The sequence below is a fragment of the Macrobrachium rosenbergii genome, chromosome 10 (assembly GCF_040412425.1).
Source record: "Macrobrachium rosenbergii isolate ZJJX-2024 chromosome 10, ASM4041242v1, whole genome shotgun sequence".
NCBI lineage: Eukaryota > Metazoa > Arthropoda > Malacostraca > Decapoda > Palaemonidae > Macrobrachium > Macrobrachium rosenbergii.
The window spans coordinates 59,526,870-59,544,706 of NC_089750.1; the positions used below are offsets into that span (position 1 = coordinate 59,526,870).

The following is a 17,837-nucleotide window of genomic DNA, read 5'->3' on the forward strand; positions in this document are numbered from 1 at the left end:
CGAAAACATATTTGTATGGATACAAAATTGAATGAATTAACAAAAAAATAAATAAATAAATAAATTATGATAAAATAACAGGGTACCAATGGAGGACTTTAGGACATAATTTCTGACCGAGAAATGTCCCTGGAAAGTCAAGAAAATGTATTTCTTTTCTATAGTCGTTAATGAGTACGTTTGAAATTATGCTAGAAATATAGTTCGTTCCCAACGTTATTTGACTTTCTAAATAACATATGTATACAGCTCACTGATAGAGAGTATCCGTTCGAACACGTGGACAGGCAATGGATTCTACACCCCAATAATACTTAAAAATCTTACACGTTCCCAATCTAACCTTAACTTACAAACGTGCATAAATCGGATGATGGGCAGACTGTTCCTACATATTACAAACTCGTCCATCGTATGTAAGTAGGTCACCGAGTGTAATATTTTGTTTGAACACGTCGCCCGACCTTGGCTACAACTTCTTTCCAACTGCATATTTATCATAAGTAGGACTACAAAAATCGCAGTCCTACGGAGTGACCTAGCTCGACCAGGACACACGATTGACCATAGTTAAAATTCCGGCGACAAGGTCATTAAGCGCTCGTTGCGGAACCAAACAGAAATGATAGAAATCGAGGTGGAACTAGGAAAGCTTACTAACCATGGTCAAATTAGCGACCCCTGAAGCAGCGACGGCTAGTAAGGTAAGGCCCCTTTCGGATGGTTTATAACGCGCTGAACTACTTTTATTTCATACTATTTCTAGAATGGATGCGCCGTATGACCTAGAAGCCACCCAAAAATAATTGATAGTGGAACACTATTCCATTGTCACGCTAAAGAAGGGTTCTAGCGATTCCAGACAAGGACTAGAAGCACAAATAGCGTCCAGTCTCCCCCTAAGGATACAGAGATAGAAGAGAAAGAGGGTAAATTGTAGATCACTGATCTCTCATCCTTTACATGCACTTGTGATATACTTTTATCTAAAAAAAGAAAAAATCTTAACTACATCGAGTACACAGCTGTCCAATCAGTGGATCAGCTTCGAAGCGTTGCAAGTGGGTGCACCTCTTTTCACAGATAGCTCTGATTTATGGCCGGATTGGGAACATCCGGCCAACTAAGGGGAAGAAGGTCCCCCCCCCCCAACACACACACACCACCACCCCACCCCACCCCCGACAATCTCTCTCTCTCTCTCTCTCTCTCTCTCTCTCTCTCTCTCTCTCTCTCTCTCTCTCTCTCTCTCTTTATTTCTGCGTTTTGGGCTGCAAGGACCCAGGTAATTCTGATTCTAATGGATTCTAATCAGTTTCGCCGAAACATCAAGCTGCAAACTATTTGCCATGATTATCGATACTGTCTGACGTAAACACAGCTTTTTTTTTTTTTTAGCATAGTTCACCTGCTCTGGAAAATTGCCGTAAAAGCATCCGAGGAGGTTAGAGTGCTAAACCTACAGCTGTAGTGAAGCACTTTTAATTTTCACTCTACATGTGTTTTATTTCAGCTGGGTAGAGGGCCAATGGCTGCTTTTATCTGTAGTCTCTCTCTCTCTCTCTCTCTCTCTCTCTCTCTCTCTCTCCTCTCTCTCTCTCTCTCTCTCTCTCTCTCCATTAAGTGGCATACGCAAGTGTGCCTGACAGCGAAACGTTGGGGTATGATAAATGTGTGTGGGCCCTTGCAATTACCCGATGTAACCTTCATCATATCAAAGTAAAAAATCTAAAACCACGTTCAGTTTCTCAATTCCAGTCTTTGTCATTTTCAGAATTGAACTTATAGCTTCTCAATAAAGCAGCTCATTTATAAAACTGTAAAAAATTACATGACCTGAAAATTTTGTTTGCTTGAAGAACTCTTGTAAATCGATTAGATCAATTAGGAGATTATGAATTAAGCATATCACAAGGTCATTTTATATTCTACTCATTTCGCTTTAAAGGCTGAAGAATATGGTATGAGGTGAATTTACATTCCACTCATTTCATGGGTGAAATAAATGTGCTTTAAAGGCTGAAAGATATGTAGACAAGAGATGGTTGAAATGCACTTGAAGTTTTCGCATATTTAAGAAAGGATATTTAGATAGGAATCTTTTCCATCTCGTGTCATTCGAAGACAACCTATTCATATGGGCGAATTCTAGAACCGAGCACCATACCTTTTGTCGTTTCTTCATGTGAGAGTTTGTGGTGCTACTTTGGCATGTTATCTACGTGTCATCTACTCCGAGGTGCTATTACTAAACATGGTGGAAGCTCCTTGGGACGCCGTGTTTAGTACTAGCCCCTCTGGGATCAAAGTATTATAGACACCAATTTCTATATTGTCTGATCGACAAATTGTATTAAAAAACGATATCGGCCATCTACTTTACAATTTAACTTACGGTTTTTATTATTGTACCTCGGAGTAGGTGACGCGTAGATAGCAAGCCAAAGAAGCACCGAGCTTGTTGTTTAGTTTGAATAAGCTGACGTGAAATTCATGTAACCAACAAAACAAGTGTTCTTTGGACGAATGGTCATCATGAACGACAACTGCAGAGGGAATGCGATTCGCATTGGTTGTTTGGAAGCTTATCAGTGCGCCTTACGGAGCAAGCTGCAGCGGCTCTCGTGAGATTCGGTGTTTGAGGTAAGACTTCAGTTTTTGAAAGAATTTAGGAGGGAAGAGTTTCTCTGTCTTTCCTGATGATGACAAACGCAAATACTCATCCATACCTGACTTGATATACATGTGATAGATGCTTATATGAAATATTAGAGACAAGAAAATTGCGACTTTCCTCGCATTTGTTCAAGATAAGTTGGAATGTTACATTATGCAGTTGGGAACGAAGCTTTATTACTCCTATTATCGTAAAATAGGAAATTATTTTTTTCTAATTTGCAGTTCTGTCCATCCAAATGACTTATTCCTTCACTATTTTCGGAAACGCTCGTAAATAATTCTAGCAACAACTTGGAGGACTATCCGACTCCATCGTTCTTTTCAGGATTGCTGTGACGGTTACATATAGAAATCTGAACAAATGAAAATGTATTCATTTAAAGTGCATTTAAAAGAGCCCAGATGGAGCAAAGTCCTCCTTAGACACATCCTCACCAAAACCAACCAAACCCCTTACACACACACACACACACACACACACACACAAACACACGCACACAAAAACACAAGCACACAAACATACCATGAAAAATTATAATAGTCAGTCTCTAGTTTTGCCTAAAAATTATTAACTGAATAAGTAGGTTATATTTACTGGCATTACAATTACAGTACAAGTGTAGTTAACACCAAAAGCTCCTCATACTAATTGACACAAAATCACACCAGCGCATAAAAATACCTACTTATTAAAATCATAATCCCATGGGCAAATTTAAACAAATACCAATATTCTTCATTCTAAAAACTTCAGTGCCTATAATTAAAATGTATTCTTTACTTTATTTTATGAAGAAAACCAACTTCATTTAACCCGGATATTTGACTTGATTTAAAAACAACATTTTATCCAAGCACCTCGGAAAGAGTATAGTTACCATCCTCTTTCCGGCGTTCCAAAAGCAATAGCTTTCTCAACTCGCTAAATGTCTCGCCTTCGAAGGCTGTGCATCCCCTCTGAGTTGCAAACCTCCGTGACAAGGGGAACAGAAGGTTATATCTCTGTACGTCGTTTGAGTAACCTTTCGCCTTAGAGAAATAATTAGTATCCACCACTAATAATTGCCCTTTCTCCCTCAGGACCTTGCAAAGTTTGGTAGACTAAGTGAAAATGAGACCGAGTACACTTCGAGGAATCTGCTATTTTATTGGAATTTTTTTCTTGGCTTTCACGTTCTTGTGCCTGAGAAGAAGTAACACAGGAAAATCAGGTGAATTAAAAATTTATATATTTTGCAAATCATTTATTGCATTTTAAGTAAAATTTTCTATTTACAGCATAAAATGAAAGAAAGTCTTATTCCTAAAACAATTTTTCCATGTCTGGTACAATAAAAATATATGGAATATAATAAATGTGGATGTGAGCAATGAAAGAGAATAGTAGATAATCCATAATAACAGTATCACGTCTTCCCCTCATTTTTTGGTTATCTATAATACAGATAAATAGTAATGTAGAGAAACGAAAAACCTCTTGTCCTTTATTCTTCACCAACAAACACTTAGTTTTATATCAATGTTTTATCAGAACGGAATCCTGAAGATCCAGATAATATCAAAATGGCACTGAATTTACCCGACGGTTCAGTTCCTGATTCCGTTCCTTGCAAGCCTACCCAATATGATTTTAAGGTAAATATTTACAAAAGTGTCCATACTTACTATAGTAATGTTTATCTTAATATACACTTGTTCTTCCATGACCTTTAATATTTACTGAAATATCTTACTAATTATGTTTATTGTGAATGGGGCTCACAACTACTTTCTGTGGAAAATCAGACATTTTAGTTTTCCCGAGAATGTTGGTTCTTTCTGGCATCTTATTTAGCATTAACAAGAATGGCAGTAACATGAATGAGGTTTGTATCTTCAGACGCAAAATTATTCTGTAACTTTGCATCTTACAGGGAGCAGACCAGGAGGATCCTAAGCTGCTTGAATACATCCGACGTGAATTGTTGGTTCCACCATCTGTCCATCCTTACAATCTGGCAAACCCTGGGGCAGTTCACTTTTCTCAGTTCAATCAGTCGAGAATTGCCAGTGCAATGTTCAATGGAATGGTAATTATAGATGAATTATCTCTGAATGCTTATTTAACATTGCTTGGAGTAGGGACCTTGTACGAGCGTGGTGTCTGCCTGCATGAAAAATCTTGCACTGTGTCCCTTTGCTCGTGGTGGAATGGGAATTGGTTTGTATTACCCTTCCTTGGATATACCTGTTATTATCATGTCTTGGTACCTTTATCTTCACCTAAATGTAGCTCAGGGTAATTGATATCCAATAGACTTGAAAGACTGGCTGTGCCCCACAACGGGACAAGGAAAAGAAAGAATGAACTGGTTTGTTTTAGTATATTGATTTGTTAAGACCTAATTGTATGTCAGTATGGTCTTTTGCAGTTGTGTAATGGTCAGGAAAGAAAGATGAAAATGGGCACAGCAATCTTGTCTTTTTTGCGGTAAAGTAGTGGTCAAAATATTGGTGCAAGATCTTAGGAAGGTGTACAAATGGAATGTAAGATGGCTATAAGAACATAATGTTTTCAGTCGAATTTATATTTACCATAATTCCTGGGAATCAAATGAGCTGTAACTTGCTGTCAAGTTTCAGAGCATCTGAGATTTCACCAGGTGATCTATAGATGAAAGTCTAATGAGTCTTTAAGTTACTCTGTTCACATGAATGATTGCATGTCTTCAAGGAAACCTTAGTCATCTAATAAAACATCAGTTTTATCAAAGCATAGTTGTGAGCCATTTAAATGCTTAAACATTATCTTAGCTTAATTCTGCATGACCTAATACAACCGATACACGTCTTGTATGGCAAATCACTCTGCACTCTAGGATTTTTGCCAGCGATGCTTATCTCGAATTTTACTTCAGCAATGCTTTGGTATAAGCACGAATTTTTTATTAGTACAGTTGAAAAGTATGTAAATAGGCAAATCAAATAAAGTTCCTTCGTTTAGGGGGATTCTAACGATCACATGAGGTCTATTTGGTATAGAAAATAAAAACAGATTATAACTGAATGCGTAGCACTGGCCAGACCTCTTTCTTGGATGAAGATCAGAGTCAATGTCTGATTTTCTCAAATCAGAGAGACGGGTTCTTTGTCGAAGTTGGCGCCGTCGATGGAGAGAGTCTAAGTAACTCCATGTTCTTCGAGAGGGAACTGGGATGGAGCGGACTGCTGATCGAAGCATCACCAAGCTATTTCAAAACATTGCAGAAAAAAAATAGGAAGGCCTACTCCATCCATGCCGCTCTGGCTGTGACCACCTTTGCTTCTGAAGTCACATTCAAGTAAGCAGTACAATTAATTTGAGAAAAGTCTCTTTCTAATCAAACTAGATCTTTCAAGCAAGACTGGATGCTATTGTCTGTATAGGGAAATATTTGGGACAGTTAGTGGAGCGACAATTGTTTGTTGACGAACTTCGAAATTACATCATTTTAATTCATACTTCCTATTGTCCTTAGAAATAACTTATTTGCATCTTGCTGAAATCTTTAAGTATTGCAACAGTGATCACCTAGCACAGAGACAATGCATTTTCGGTGTTGGTTTATGGTAGAGTAAAATATAGTAAAAATAATGGCAAATATATGCGGCCTGAAATGGTTAACTGGAAGAGGTCAACACAAAAAGATTAAGAAGGATAAAGAATTTTTCTTCGAAACATGTCGTAATAAACGTTTTTTTTTTTCTATTTACTGATAAATCATCTTTACTTCAATTTCTTAAGTTTCTCACAAAAAAAGTATAAATATAGTGCTAAGTCGAAACTGTCAAGCCGTAGTGTATACTATTTCAGTAAAAATCACCATCTCGGGAAAATTGGCCCTTACCCGAAATATTTATGAATTACCATGTGAATATGAACCACAAATAACTACATTACAATCCGGTAAAATTCTTTATCTGACAGTTGTTTGGTAAACACTTTACATATATGCTCTAAAATAGTACTGTATTTTATAGGAAGATCAACATAAATTTATGTGCTAAATTAGCAACATAACTTGACTCCCTTCAACCGGGACTTTCAACAAACAGGTCAGTTTCTGTTATTACAATAGCACAAGTTAAAAAAAAAACATTTTCTGCATATTTTTATGCCTAATTAATATGGGATTTATGTATTTTTGAACACTGTAGTCGAACCCTACCTAATCTAACCTAACCATGCCGCAAATGAGAATTCGATCCAACGAATACCAGCCATATAACATCATAAAAACCTCAAACGGAATTTCATTCAGTTTAATGAAAAGTATTATTTTATGCAAGATTGGTTATCTTACCACTTAGACTCCTGGATGTTTATTTTCCAGTGCTGATTTAGGCTATGGCAACAAGTTAGGTTCACATGGAGTCACAGTGAAAGGAATTCCCTTTTTCTCTATTCTTCGGGCCTTGGATGTTGAAGTAGTAGATTTCCTGTCTCTGGATATTGAATCGTTCGAAGTAAAGGTAAGTTCCTGGAGATAAGGTAACTACGTTAAACCTCCTGATATTCAGTGCAAACATATACTAGAAATTTACTTGAAATAGCCAACTACTCTGGCTTATATTTGAGGGGAGTGCCGAGTTTCGAGGAATTATCGAATTTTCGTTATTAACAGTTTTGGACTGGTTTGCGTCTAAATAAACATGTCCTGAACTATTATTGCTAAAATAAACTTTCTTGAGATTTTTACATATTTGCTCACTGCATTTACCACCATTTACCGCCCTGCGAGCGGCATTGAACGACAAATTGTCGCACAATGTCTGCATAACTTTCTAATTCTGGATAGGTGGAAGTGAGTTATCGACTGTTTTGTACTATTTTGTCTAAATAAACATATCCTGAAGCGTTAGTGCTCAAAATAAATTTTTAGATTGGTTTACTGACAATTTTGTTCATTGCTTGTATGGTACTGTGAACGATAAATTGTAAAAACTTGTAAAAAAAAAAATTGTAAAAAGACTTTTTTAAAAATACTTGTGTCACCCACTAAAATATTTCATTTTCTCTAGCGATAGGGTTTGAGAAAACGAGCTATAAGGTTAACTCGCTCAAGATGTCCTGGTCGTCTCGGGATTCGTGAAAAGTGGCACAAATATTTTCGTTTGCCGTTTCTCAAAACTTACTTTTTCAAAAATAAATTGCTATGTCTCCAAGAAGACTGAACAAACTTTGATAAAACTTTCACATATATCTTTAATTTGTCACGAGGAAAATTATTTTTGATGGCAACTTTTTTTGCATATGATTTTTGAAAAAAAATTTAAGATTTTTCAACTGCAAAAGTTATGAGGTTAGAGGTCGAATTTCTTTATTTTCTGACACAGGTATTTTCAGCATTACTTTCATAATAAGTGGTAAAAGTTTTAAGTAAATCCTCGTAATCATAAAGTAGCTCCTGTCACCTACATAATAATGGGGCTTATAACGTCGGTTCGCCCCTTGAATTGACTCCATGGGAACGTTTTTAAAAAGGTTATACATTCTCTCTGAAAAAGTGTTAAATTTAGATGTTCATCTCATATTGCTTGATATTTTGTCACCGTAAGAATTGTTCTCCTAATTGATACGACCTTGATGCATATTCTGAAAATTAAACTTATTTTCGTCATTTTTAACTACTATGATCTTTGTCAGATCATTTGATCAAATTGAGATTAGAGACTATTTTGAGAATAGTAAAATGACTTGAAGTTGGAAGTTTCTATTGAAAATAGGTCTTTTGGGTTGTTTTCTAATCAAACGGTGATGTAAGTCATGCAGGGTGTCTTCAATACCTTTAAATACTTATTTATCAAAATGTGTCAATAAAATAAAAAAAACAGGCATGTACGTTTATCCTAATGGTTAGTTTTGTTTTGCGAGAGCACCCTGCTTTGTTCTAGATAATCAAACTAGAGTTTGTTTAAATAAAAAAATGTTAATATTCAAACATCATCATAATATCATATTTATTAAAACTTGTTTTTATGTTAGTATTCTCGTCGTTCCAGGTACTAAAGACCATTCTATGGGATAAGGTAAAGTTTAGGCTTATGTATATCGAAATCAACCACATCCCAGAGGGCAAGGAGTTTTTAACGGAATTCCTACAGGAAAAAGGATACAAATTCTTAGGATACGGCCATAACGAAGTCGATGCCTGTTATTCACTGCCGGAGCTTCTGGAAACACACCTGAAACCTTAGGTGAATGGTAGTTTAGCAAATTAGATTATATATTTATTTAAGATATCGTCTGATGATACTTTATTTCTTCGTTGTTTACCCTTTTTGAGTATTTCCCTTTTATGTTTAAGTGAAGTAGTTACTGAAGAGAGTAGTTTGATACTTAAATGAAGTTTTTCGTACTATGCAGTATGGTCAGTAATACACATTATGAAAGACAAAATTATCGTATATATATATATATATATATATATATAGAGAGAGAGAGAGAGAGAGAGAGAGAGAGAGAGAGAGAGAGAGAGAGAGAGAGAGAGAGAGAGAGAGAGAGAGAGAGAGAGCTACCCTCCCGTTTAAAGAGCCGTAATAAGATCTTTAAAATGTGCCTCATCCCCCGCCTTGCCTTCCCTGGGACTCGAGCCCGGGTCTTTGCCTGGTGAGGAAACGTATCATGACCACCTGGATAAGGATCCACCAAACAGTTTTTTGACATGTTTATCTTTTAGAGAATAATTGTTCGAGGAGTTATCTCCATTTTCTATGGCTAAAAATTGCCATCATTAAATAAAGGAGGGAAATTCTGTTACTTAATTTTCCTGGGCTTTCTCTAAGAAAACAAGTTAAAAATAAGGATCAACTGATTTCCATTCACATATACTTTTGGTCAAACACCACGTCTTTTTATCGTTTCTTTCAGTTTGATTAATTAATCTCTATGAATATAATGAGCACGTGTGACGATTTTTTTCAACAATTTCTTATCTGGTAATGCTGTTACGTTATGGCGCGTCTTAAACTCACTCATGATTGCAATTAAGAGCCATGATATCTATGATATCTATGTAAAATATATCACTTTCCGTTTTCCATTAATATTAGTTTTATAAAAACTGAACATAGCCAATGCTCCCTTGTGGCACATATTTTTAAAAACTAAATCAGTAATACTGTAGAAATGTTTTTACTTGAAATTCTGAGACAACCATAATCTAGTCTGAGCAATATATCAAAGATTTATATACAAATTAATTATAAAGTCAGAAACTTATTACAGATCAAGAAATACAAGGCCCTTAAGAATTAAGTTAAAACATATTCAGCAAGGGGAGATGAAAACTCTGAAGGTGACTAAAGATCAGACAAGTGAATGGTATTTTTTAATATATTAAGGAAAGTAATATTCATACATTATACATACATTTATATATATATATATGTATGTATATTTACATATGCATTGAAAAATATATCAATAAAAAAACAAATTATCTCAATCTATGATTTTTTCATGAGAATTAGGACCATTCTAATCTCATTTTTAGCAGTCATATTTCAAAAATAAAGATTTTAATAACTGGCTCAACCTTGGAATCAATCTGGCTCTGTTTCAAAGAAAAGCTTTTAAAACACTTAATTATGGAAATGTACCGCTCAAAATTTATTGAAATTTATGTAGAACTAAAACTGGGATAGATTACTTTTACTTCAAACATCAAGGCAGAACTTAGAATTTGTCTAATGAACACAAAATCATTGCACAAGGCTTCCCTAAAGATGATAAATTCTCATATCACATCGTCCCGTCTTTGTGACGTCTCTAGTCAACAGCCTTTCACTATAGTTCAAAGCCGCTTTAATCCGTTAAATGCAATTATTTTGTTCATGTAAGAAAATATGACAAGTTTATATTATCACAGTTTATTTTACACCCGGAAACACCATCAGACTTACTTCTATCGAATCCCACCTTACTCCAGTTTTCCCACGGATAAGAAACCCTAAAGTACTCACGTTTCTTATTTTTCTATTTTCGTTTATTCAGCATTTGACGCTTGCATCTCCTTCACTTGTAAGATTAGTTACCTTCTTAAATCACTGCTCATGAATAAGTTGTAGTTATGTATATGAATATTCTAAATTCATTACTGTATCTGTCTCAAGGGATTTTTATTTAAACTCCACAAGATTACAGCACTTGGATAAGAATCCGCTGTGTCAATTTTCTTCCCCATCATCCTCTTTCTTTTTGCCATCTCTCTTTTCCTTTGAGTTTTTTCTTCGACCGTTGCCTCGCAGTTATTTGTTTCTTCTTTAGCTTTATTTCTATAAAAGGACACTTCAGTTCAAAAGTAACAAACACTGTCTGTTGTCTCCTTTCTCAAACATTACTTGCTTCTTCGAAGTGAAATTGCTGGAGAGAGAGAAAACGCAGATTAGCTAAAAAGTTGTATTGATGTGTGTGTGTATATATATATATATATATATATATATATATATATATATATATATATATATATATATATATATATATATATATATATATATATATATATATATACATATAAATATATATCATATAAATGTATATATATATATATATATATATATATATATATATATATATATATATATATATATATATATATATATATATATATATATATATATATATAGTAGGGAAAAATCGGCGGGAGCTTGACAACACAATCATAAAGATAGGAGCGAATTAAATTCTAAGAATTCATGACAGAAATTCGAAGCAAGAGTAGGTCTTTTATTTTAATATTTTGAGTATTTATTCTAACTTTTTCTTCCTGGTTTCAGAACTCATTCGAAATACTTAAAGTTTATGATAATATACATACACAAATTATATATATATATATATATATATATATATATATATATATATATGTGTGTATATATATATATATATATACATATATATCATATATATGTATGTATATATATATATATATATATATATATATATATATATATATATATATATATATATGTATATACAGTATGTGCATATATACAAATATATGTATATATATATATATATATATATATATATATATATATATATATATATATATATATATATATATATAGATATATAGATATATATATATATATATATTTATATATATGATATATATACATATATATATATATATACATATATATAAGTTTAATTTGTATATGTGTATTACCATATATATATATATATATATATATATATATATATATATATATATATATATATATATATATATATATATATATATATATATATATATATATATATATATATGTATATATATATGGTAATACACACACACATATATATATACATACATATATATATATATATATATATATATATATATATACATACATATATAGAAAGAAAGAGAGAGCGTGCGTGTGTTTGTGTGTGTTTTTTATGAACAGCTATTCCTTCTGTTTGGTTAGTGAACAGTTCCTTTAATAGAGTGAAATTAAAAGTTGATAATTATTATTATTATTATTATTATTATTATTATTATTATTATTATTATTATTATTATTCGGAAATTTAACCCTATTCATATGGAACAATCCCACATGGGCCACTGACTTGAAATTCAAGCTTCCAAAGAATATGGTATTCATTCGAAAGAAGTAACAGAAGGTAATGGAACGTTCAATCACTGGCAACAACTTACGATAGAAACGATCGTAGCGGCAAGGAGCGCGCGAGCGGGCACGTCTAGAGATCTTGGGAAAGTAATGAGGAAGCCACCGTTGTATTTAACCACATCGCCTGTGTCATTAGTGTCCCCTGCTGGTATTACCTGTAAAAACCAAGTTAGATGTCAAATTGCCAAATATAAATATATATATATATATATATATATATATATATATATATATATATATATATATATATATATATATATATATATATATATATATATATATATATATATATATACATATACATACATATATATATATATATACATACATACATACATATATATATATATATATATATATATATATATATATATATATATATATATATATATATATATATATATATATATATATATATATATATATATATATATATATATATATATATATATATATACTGTATATATATTTCCTTGGTTTGTTTGTTAAATTTACTCTGCAGGACATCTGATACTTTGTGTTTCTCTTACTGTCTCCTTTTTTTCCAAACTGATATAACCTCGACTTCAAGAGGCAGGCCTTAAGCTTCTTTATATATATATATATATATATATTTTTTTTTTTTTATATATATTTTTAATCCTGCTCCTTCCCTGCGTTCTTCTTCTCTGGGCCTGGCTAAGTAAAGTCATTTGGTTGGATCCCCATCGGTTCCTGTCATATATATATATATATATATATATATATATATATATATATATATATATATATATATATATATATATATATATATATATATGTATATATATATATATATATGTGTGTGTGTGTGTGTGTGTGTGTGTGTGTGTACTAATAGAAACTCATTCAAACTGGATGGTATCTAATGGAGTATTTATTCAGTTTGAATGAGGTCCTTTTAATAATTCTACTAATGCACAGAACAGTTGTGTGTGATAAAGTTTATATATATATATATATATATATATATATATATATATATATATATATATATATATATATATATATACATATACTATACTGTATATATATATACATACATACATATACTGTATATATACATACATACTCACAATCAAATATTTTCAAAATCAGATAGGTATGTAAACATATCACTGGAATAAATCTGAAATAACTGCAGTCTGTATAGAGCACGATACACGTACCCAGTTCAAGTAAAATATGCTAAGCTAAAATTCAACTCGTTGCGAACGAAAATTGAAGTGCGAATCTTCTGAAATTATGAAACCATGAAAGGCATCGTAAAGTTCCTCAGCTTTGGAATTCAAGAAATGGCTTGCAAAATATATGAGGTCATTAGGCACCTGGCCACGGACGTCACGAAAGTGCGAGTATACTTCAGCGCCCAAGAAGTGTTGGCGACGAATCGATGAGACCAGCACAGTAACGCCTGCGTAATTGTTCACCCACCTGTACGTACCTTTGGGAGAGCAATTTGCGTGTCCTTCGGTAATGATTTTGCCGGCAGTGGGAGTTTTCGCTTTTCTGACTTCATACAACGCTTTTTTAAAGATAAGACATATGGAATAATTCCAGTTGATAACAGATCAGTATCGAACTTTGAAGAAAAAAAAACAGATTCTAGAACAAATATATCTTAAAAATTTTGGAGGTTCAGACATATGCCATAATTCCAGTTGATAACAGATCAGTGTCGAACTTTGAATCTTGGAAGAAAACACAAATTGGAGAATAAATATATATATATATTTTTTAAACCCACATATTCGGAGCGTCATGCTCCCTCTTCAATGTTGAGACACTAAAACCCAATAATTCCAGTGACTACCAATGATAATTGTTAGCTAACGAAATGCATTGGTAAGCACAATAATGAAAACTGTGGGCATATTTGTAAAAGGAATTCCAATTATAGTGGTAAACATAACAGAATATTGTACTGATAAAATGTATTTGAACCTTCGTAAATGCGCGCTATGATAAGATGATTTATGTTTCATTCCTAAAAGTGACCTTGTCAAAAATCGTTGAAATAAATGCAGCAATCTATATGATGTCGGGAGTTGAAGTAAATATTTATTGGTCTCGGAAACTGGATTGAACCTGATTTCTTAAGTATACATCAGACAACCACAGTTCCCTCGTGTCGATCAAAGCATGGCGTCACCATACACAATATCTGGTAAAGATCAGCATACACATTTGTCATACTCTTGAAAGATATGAGGTTGACTTGTAAAGAGAATTGTGTGTATGAAATGGAAAATAAAAATATACACACATGAATATATATATATATATATATATATATATATATATATATATATATATATGTGTGTGTGTGTGTGTGTGTGTGTGTGTGTGTGTGTGTGTGTGTGTGTGTACGTATAACTGAATCACGAAAATATGGATTTTGTCTTTTTATATATATATATATATATATATATATATATATATATATATATATATATATTTTTATACAGAAACACACACATACATACATATAAATGTATGTGTGTGTGTGTGTATTATGGAGTTTTAAAGGAATTTACGTAATTTTTTTTTTTTGTAAGAAGGTGATCACCATTTATGACATGTGAAATGTCATTTCTGTTCGTGGTAATGAACAGCATTGACGTAGCTGGTAATGAATCTTTAAAAGCTGTCATAAATCAACTTTAAAAGATAAAACTAGTAGCGTGCTTGATAACGAAAGTCATTCTTATTTGTAACAGAACTAATATGACTGGTAACCCGTAAAAAAAGAAATAAACTGAGCTACACAGGTGAGTAAAACTAGTCACCTGTATCATCATAAATCATTCTCCTTTTCGAAAGAAAATCATCAGCCTGTGTAAATATCCCAGTGAATGTCGTCAGCGTATGTGATCCTCATCGTTCGTCAAGCTTACGATCACTTCTAAAAGCATAAAAAGTCATCGGCTTAATTGATGTTCGTAGCCTGAATAACTTGTAAGGACCTTTCTATTAAATGAAAATCATTAGTAAATTAATGCCCGCCTTCTCTTAAACTGACTAAGAGTTTATCTAACTTGCACACTCCATTTGTGTAATGAACATTTGTCGCCTCTTTAACTGATACTCTTCACGTCACACGAAAGTCACTCTCGTAATATACGTTAGCCGCCTCTCCAGTTTGTAAAGACTCTTCCACCTGAGACTAAAATCGCCAGCGTAATTAATATTGGTCAGACGAAAGTCATCACTGTAATTAATATTCGTCAACCCTATGATAATTCATAAAAACCATCCCCACGAGACGCGAGTTACCAGCGTAATTAATATTCGTCGACCCTTTAATTCATAAAGACCATTCCCATCGGACAAAAGTCATCGTTGTAATTAATATTCGTCGATCCTTTAATTTATAAAGACTATCCCCATGGGACGAAATTCACCAGCGTAATTAATATTTGTCTATCCTTTGATTTATAAAAACCATTCCCATGGGACAAAAAGCCACCAACGAAATTAATATTCGTCGACCCTTTACTTTATAAAGATTATTCCCAACCGGACGAAAGTCACCAGCGTAATTAACATTCTTCTACTCTTTAATTTATAAACACTATTCTCATCAAGGAGAGTTAGATCTAACCTCGTTAATTCCCATCGGACAAAAGTCACCAGCGAAATTAATAGTCGTCGACCCTTTATTTTGCAAAGACTATTCCCATCGGACATAAGTGTTACCATCGTAATTAATACTCGTCTACCCTTTAATTTGTAAAGGCTATTCCCATCAAGAAGGTTAGACCTAACCTCCTTGGTTCCCATCGAACAAAAGTCACCAACGTAATTAATATTCGTCGACCCTTTAATTTATAAAGACCATTCCCATCTGACAAAAGTCGCCAGCGTAATTAATATTTGCCGACCCTTTAATTCATACAGACCCTCCATATCACATGAAAGTCAACGAAGATCTTCCACTCCATAACACACTCTACATACCATGTAAGGGATATCCTCGCAGTTACAGCACCTGTCATCTAGATGCAAGTAACAGAGGTCATCACCAGCCGGATTTTTTAGAGTGAATTTAGAGCCTTTCCCCTCCGCTCTCCCCAGGAGAGCCTCGGAAGCCATCTTGACCGTCGTTGTCTGTAAGGAGAGTCAAGAATTTTGAATGTGCATTGAATTTGTATTCGTCTGTCAATTAAGATCAAATTTTTTAGGAAAATAACCATGGAATCACTTATTAGTTATTGTTATCTCTGACAAAAATTGCATTATGGGGTAATAAGAGAGATCTAATAGTTACGAATTTAATCTCATTTTATAATATGGATGTCACTAAAGAACGGGGATTAATCTGTATATTGTATTAAATTAAACTGACCTTTTTGCTACCTCTTATCAATATAAATGATTCAGAAAATAGAAGATCGAAATGTTTTACAACAGATTGACGTACTATATAGGGGGTTTCAGATAATACAAATTTAACAATACATGGAGTTAAATAGCTTTTGCTGTTAGATCCCAAGTCCATCTCGATATTTTCCGTCATTCTTTTTCGGCATTTTCGACGAATATTACCAAGAATGCGAACATCCATTGTACTGACAAAACAATATAGTTAATCACAAATCCACTACCGCTTACACAATGTCGGTAAAATGAAACAGAATAAAAGAAACTGAATATAACGAAAGGATCAAATTATTTTTTTAATAAAACCTCATTGGTCTTTTGAATGCAAGAAAAATAGTCTTCAGTCATTCCAATAAGAATGAGAGAGAGAGAGAGAGAGAGAGAGAGAGAGAGAGAGAGAGAGAGAGAGAGAGAGAGAGAGAGAGAGAGAGAGAATATGTGAAACTTCTGAAGAAATAAACAAAGAATGACAAAGAAACCGAAGCATGAAAAGGAAAGAGGCGGAGAAAATTCGAATCCCTCACCAGCACTGCCTCGTGGAAGCAGGAGATCTCCCTTGCCAGGTGAAAGGAAAGCGCCAGCCCAGCCGTGGGGTTGGTCATATGCCAGGTGATCCCAGGTCCCTTAGGAGATTTCCCGCAGCAGAAACAGTCCGTCTGCATCTCGATGGATGCCGTGTAAAGGACCGTGTCCATCGTGTCCGTAAGGTCGTAGCAGTTTCCTGAGGAAGGAAGGAAGGAAGGAGGGAAGTGAGGGTGTGTCCAGTATGGATATCTACCAGTAAGTGGGACGTTTCTTAATTTAGGAATGTAAATCCAGTGTGCTTTAATCCTGTTCTGTTTGTGTGAATCGTAGTCAAAGAAAATTAGAAACTATGAGGATTGCCGTAACAACAACAATAACAACAACAACAACAACAATAATAATAATAATAATAATAATAATAATAATAATAATAATAATAATAATAATAATAATAATCCAGAAAATATATGGGGCAGAGGAAAACACCATCAGCTTCCTTAAAAATGCAATGTGCAACTGGAATACAGTACTTACAAACTCTAGGACAAGACTAGCAGAGGTTAACATCAGGA

At 33.5% G+C, this 17,837-nt stretch overlaps 2 protein-coding genes across 2 annotated transcripts in view; one reads left to right on the forward strand and one right to left on the reverse strand.

The window, feature by feature from the left end:
* The first annotated feature begins 662 nt into the window (after positions 1–662).
* LOC136842346 (protein Star-like) lies at positions 663–8,895 on the forward strand. The gene is made up of 5 exons (XM_067109603.1): positions 663–704; positions 4,593–4,748; positions 5,794–5,999; positions 7,032–7,170; positions 8,701–8,895. Exons 1-5 carry the CDS (start codon positions 663–665, stop codon positions 8,893–8,895), a joined length of 738 nt encoding a protein of 245 aa, XP_066965704.1.
* A 1,118-nt stretch (positions 8,896–10,013) lies between these two features.
* Positions 10,014–17,837, reverse strand: part of LOC136843015 (uncharacterized) — a 24,376-nt gene continuing 16,552 nt past the window's right edge. The window contains exons 4-7 of the mRNA XM_067111004.1: positions 17,265–17,461; positions 16,318–16,467; positions 12,366–12,494; positions 10,014–11,062 (exon numbers count right to left, since the gene is read on the reverse strand). Coding sequence (XP_066967105.1) covers positions 11,030–11,062; positions 12,366–12,494; positions 16,318–16,467; positions 17,265–17,461 — 509 coding nt within the window. The 3' untranslated portion in view covers positions 10,014–11,029. The remainder of the gene's footprint in view (positions 11,063–12,365; positions 12,495–16,317; positions 16,468–17,264; positions 17,462–17,837) is intronic.

Bases quoted from the DNA above. Each gene is read 5' to 3' on its own strand.
- LOC136842346 (XM_067109603.1), top strand. From the start codon at position 663: ATGGTCAAATTAGCGACCCCTGAAGCAGCGACGGCTAGTAAG. The intron at 4,749-5,793 runs GTAATTATAGAT...TTCTCAAATCAG, and splicing joins GTGCAATGTTCAATGGAATG to AGAGACGGGTTCTTTGTCGA. The intron at 6,000-7,031 runs GTAAGCAGTACA...TTTATTTTCCAG, and splicing joins GCTTCTGAAGTCACATTCAA to TGCTGATTTAGGCTATGGCA.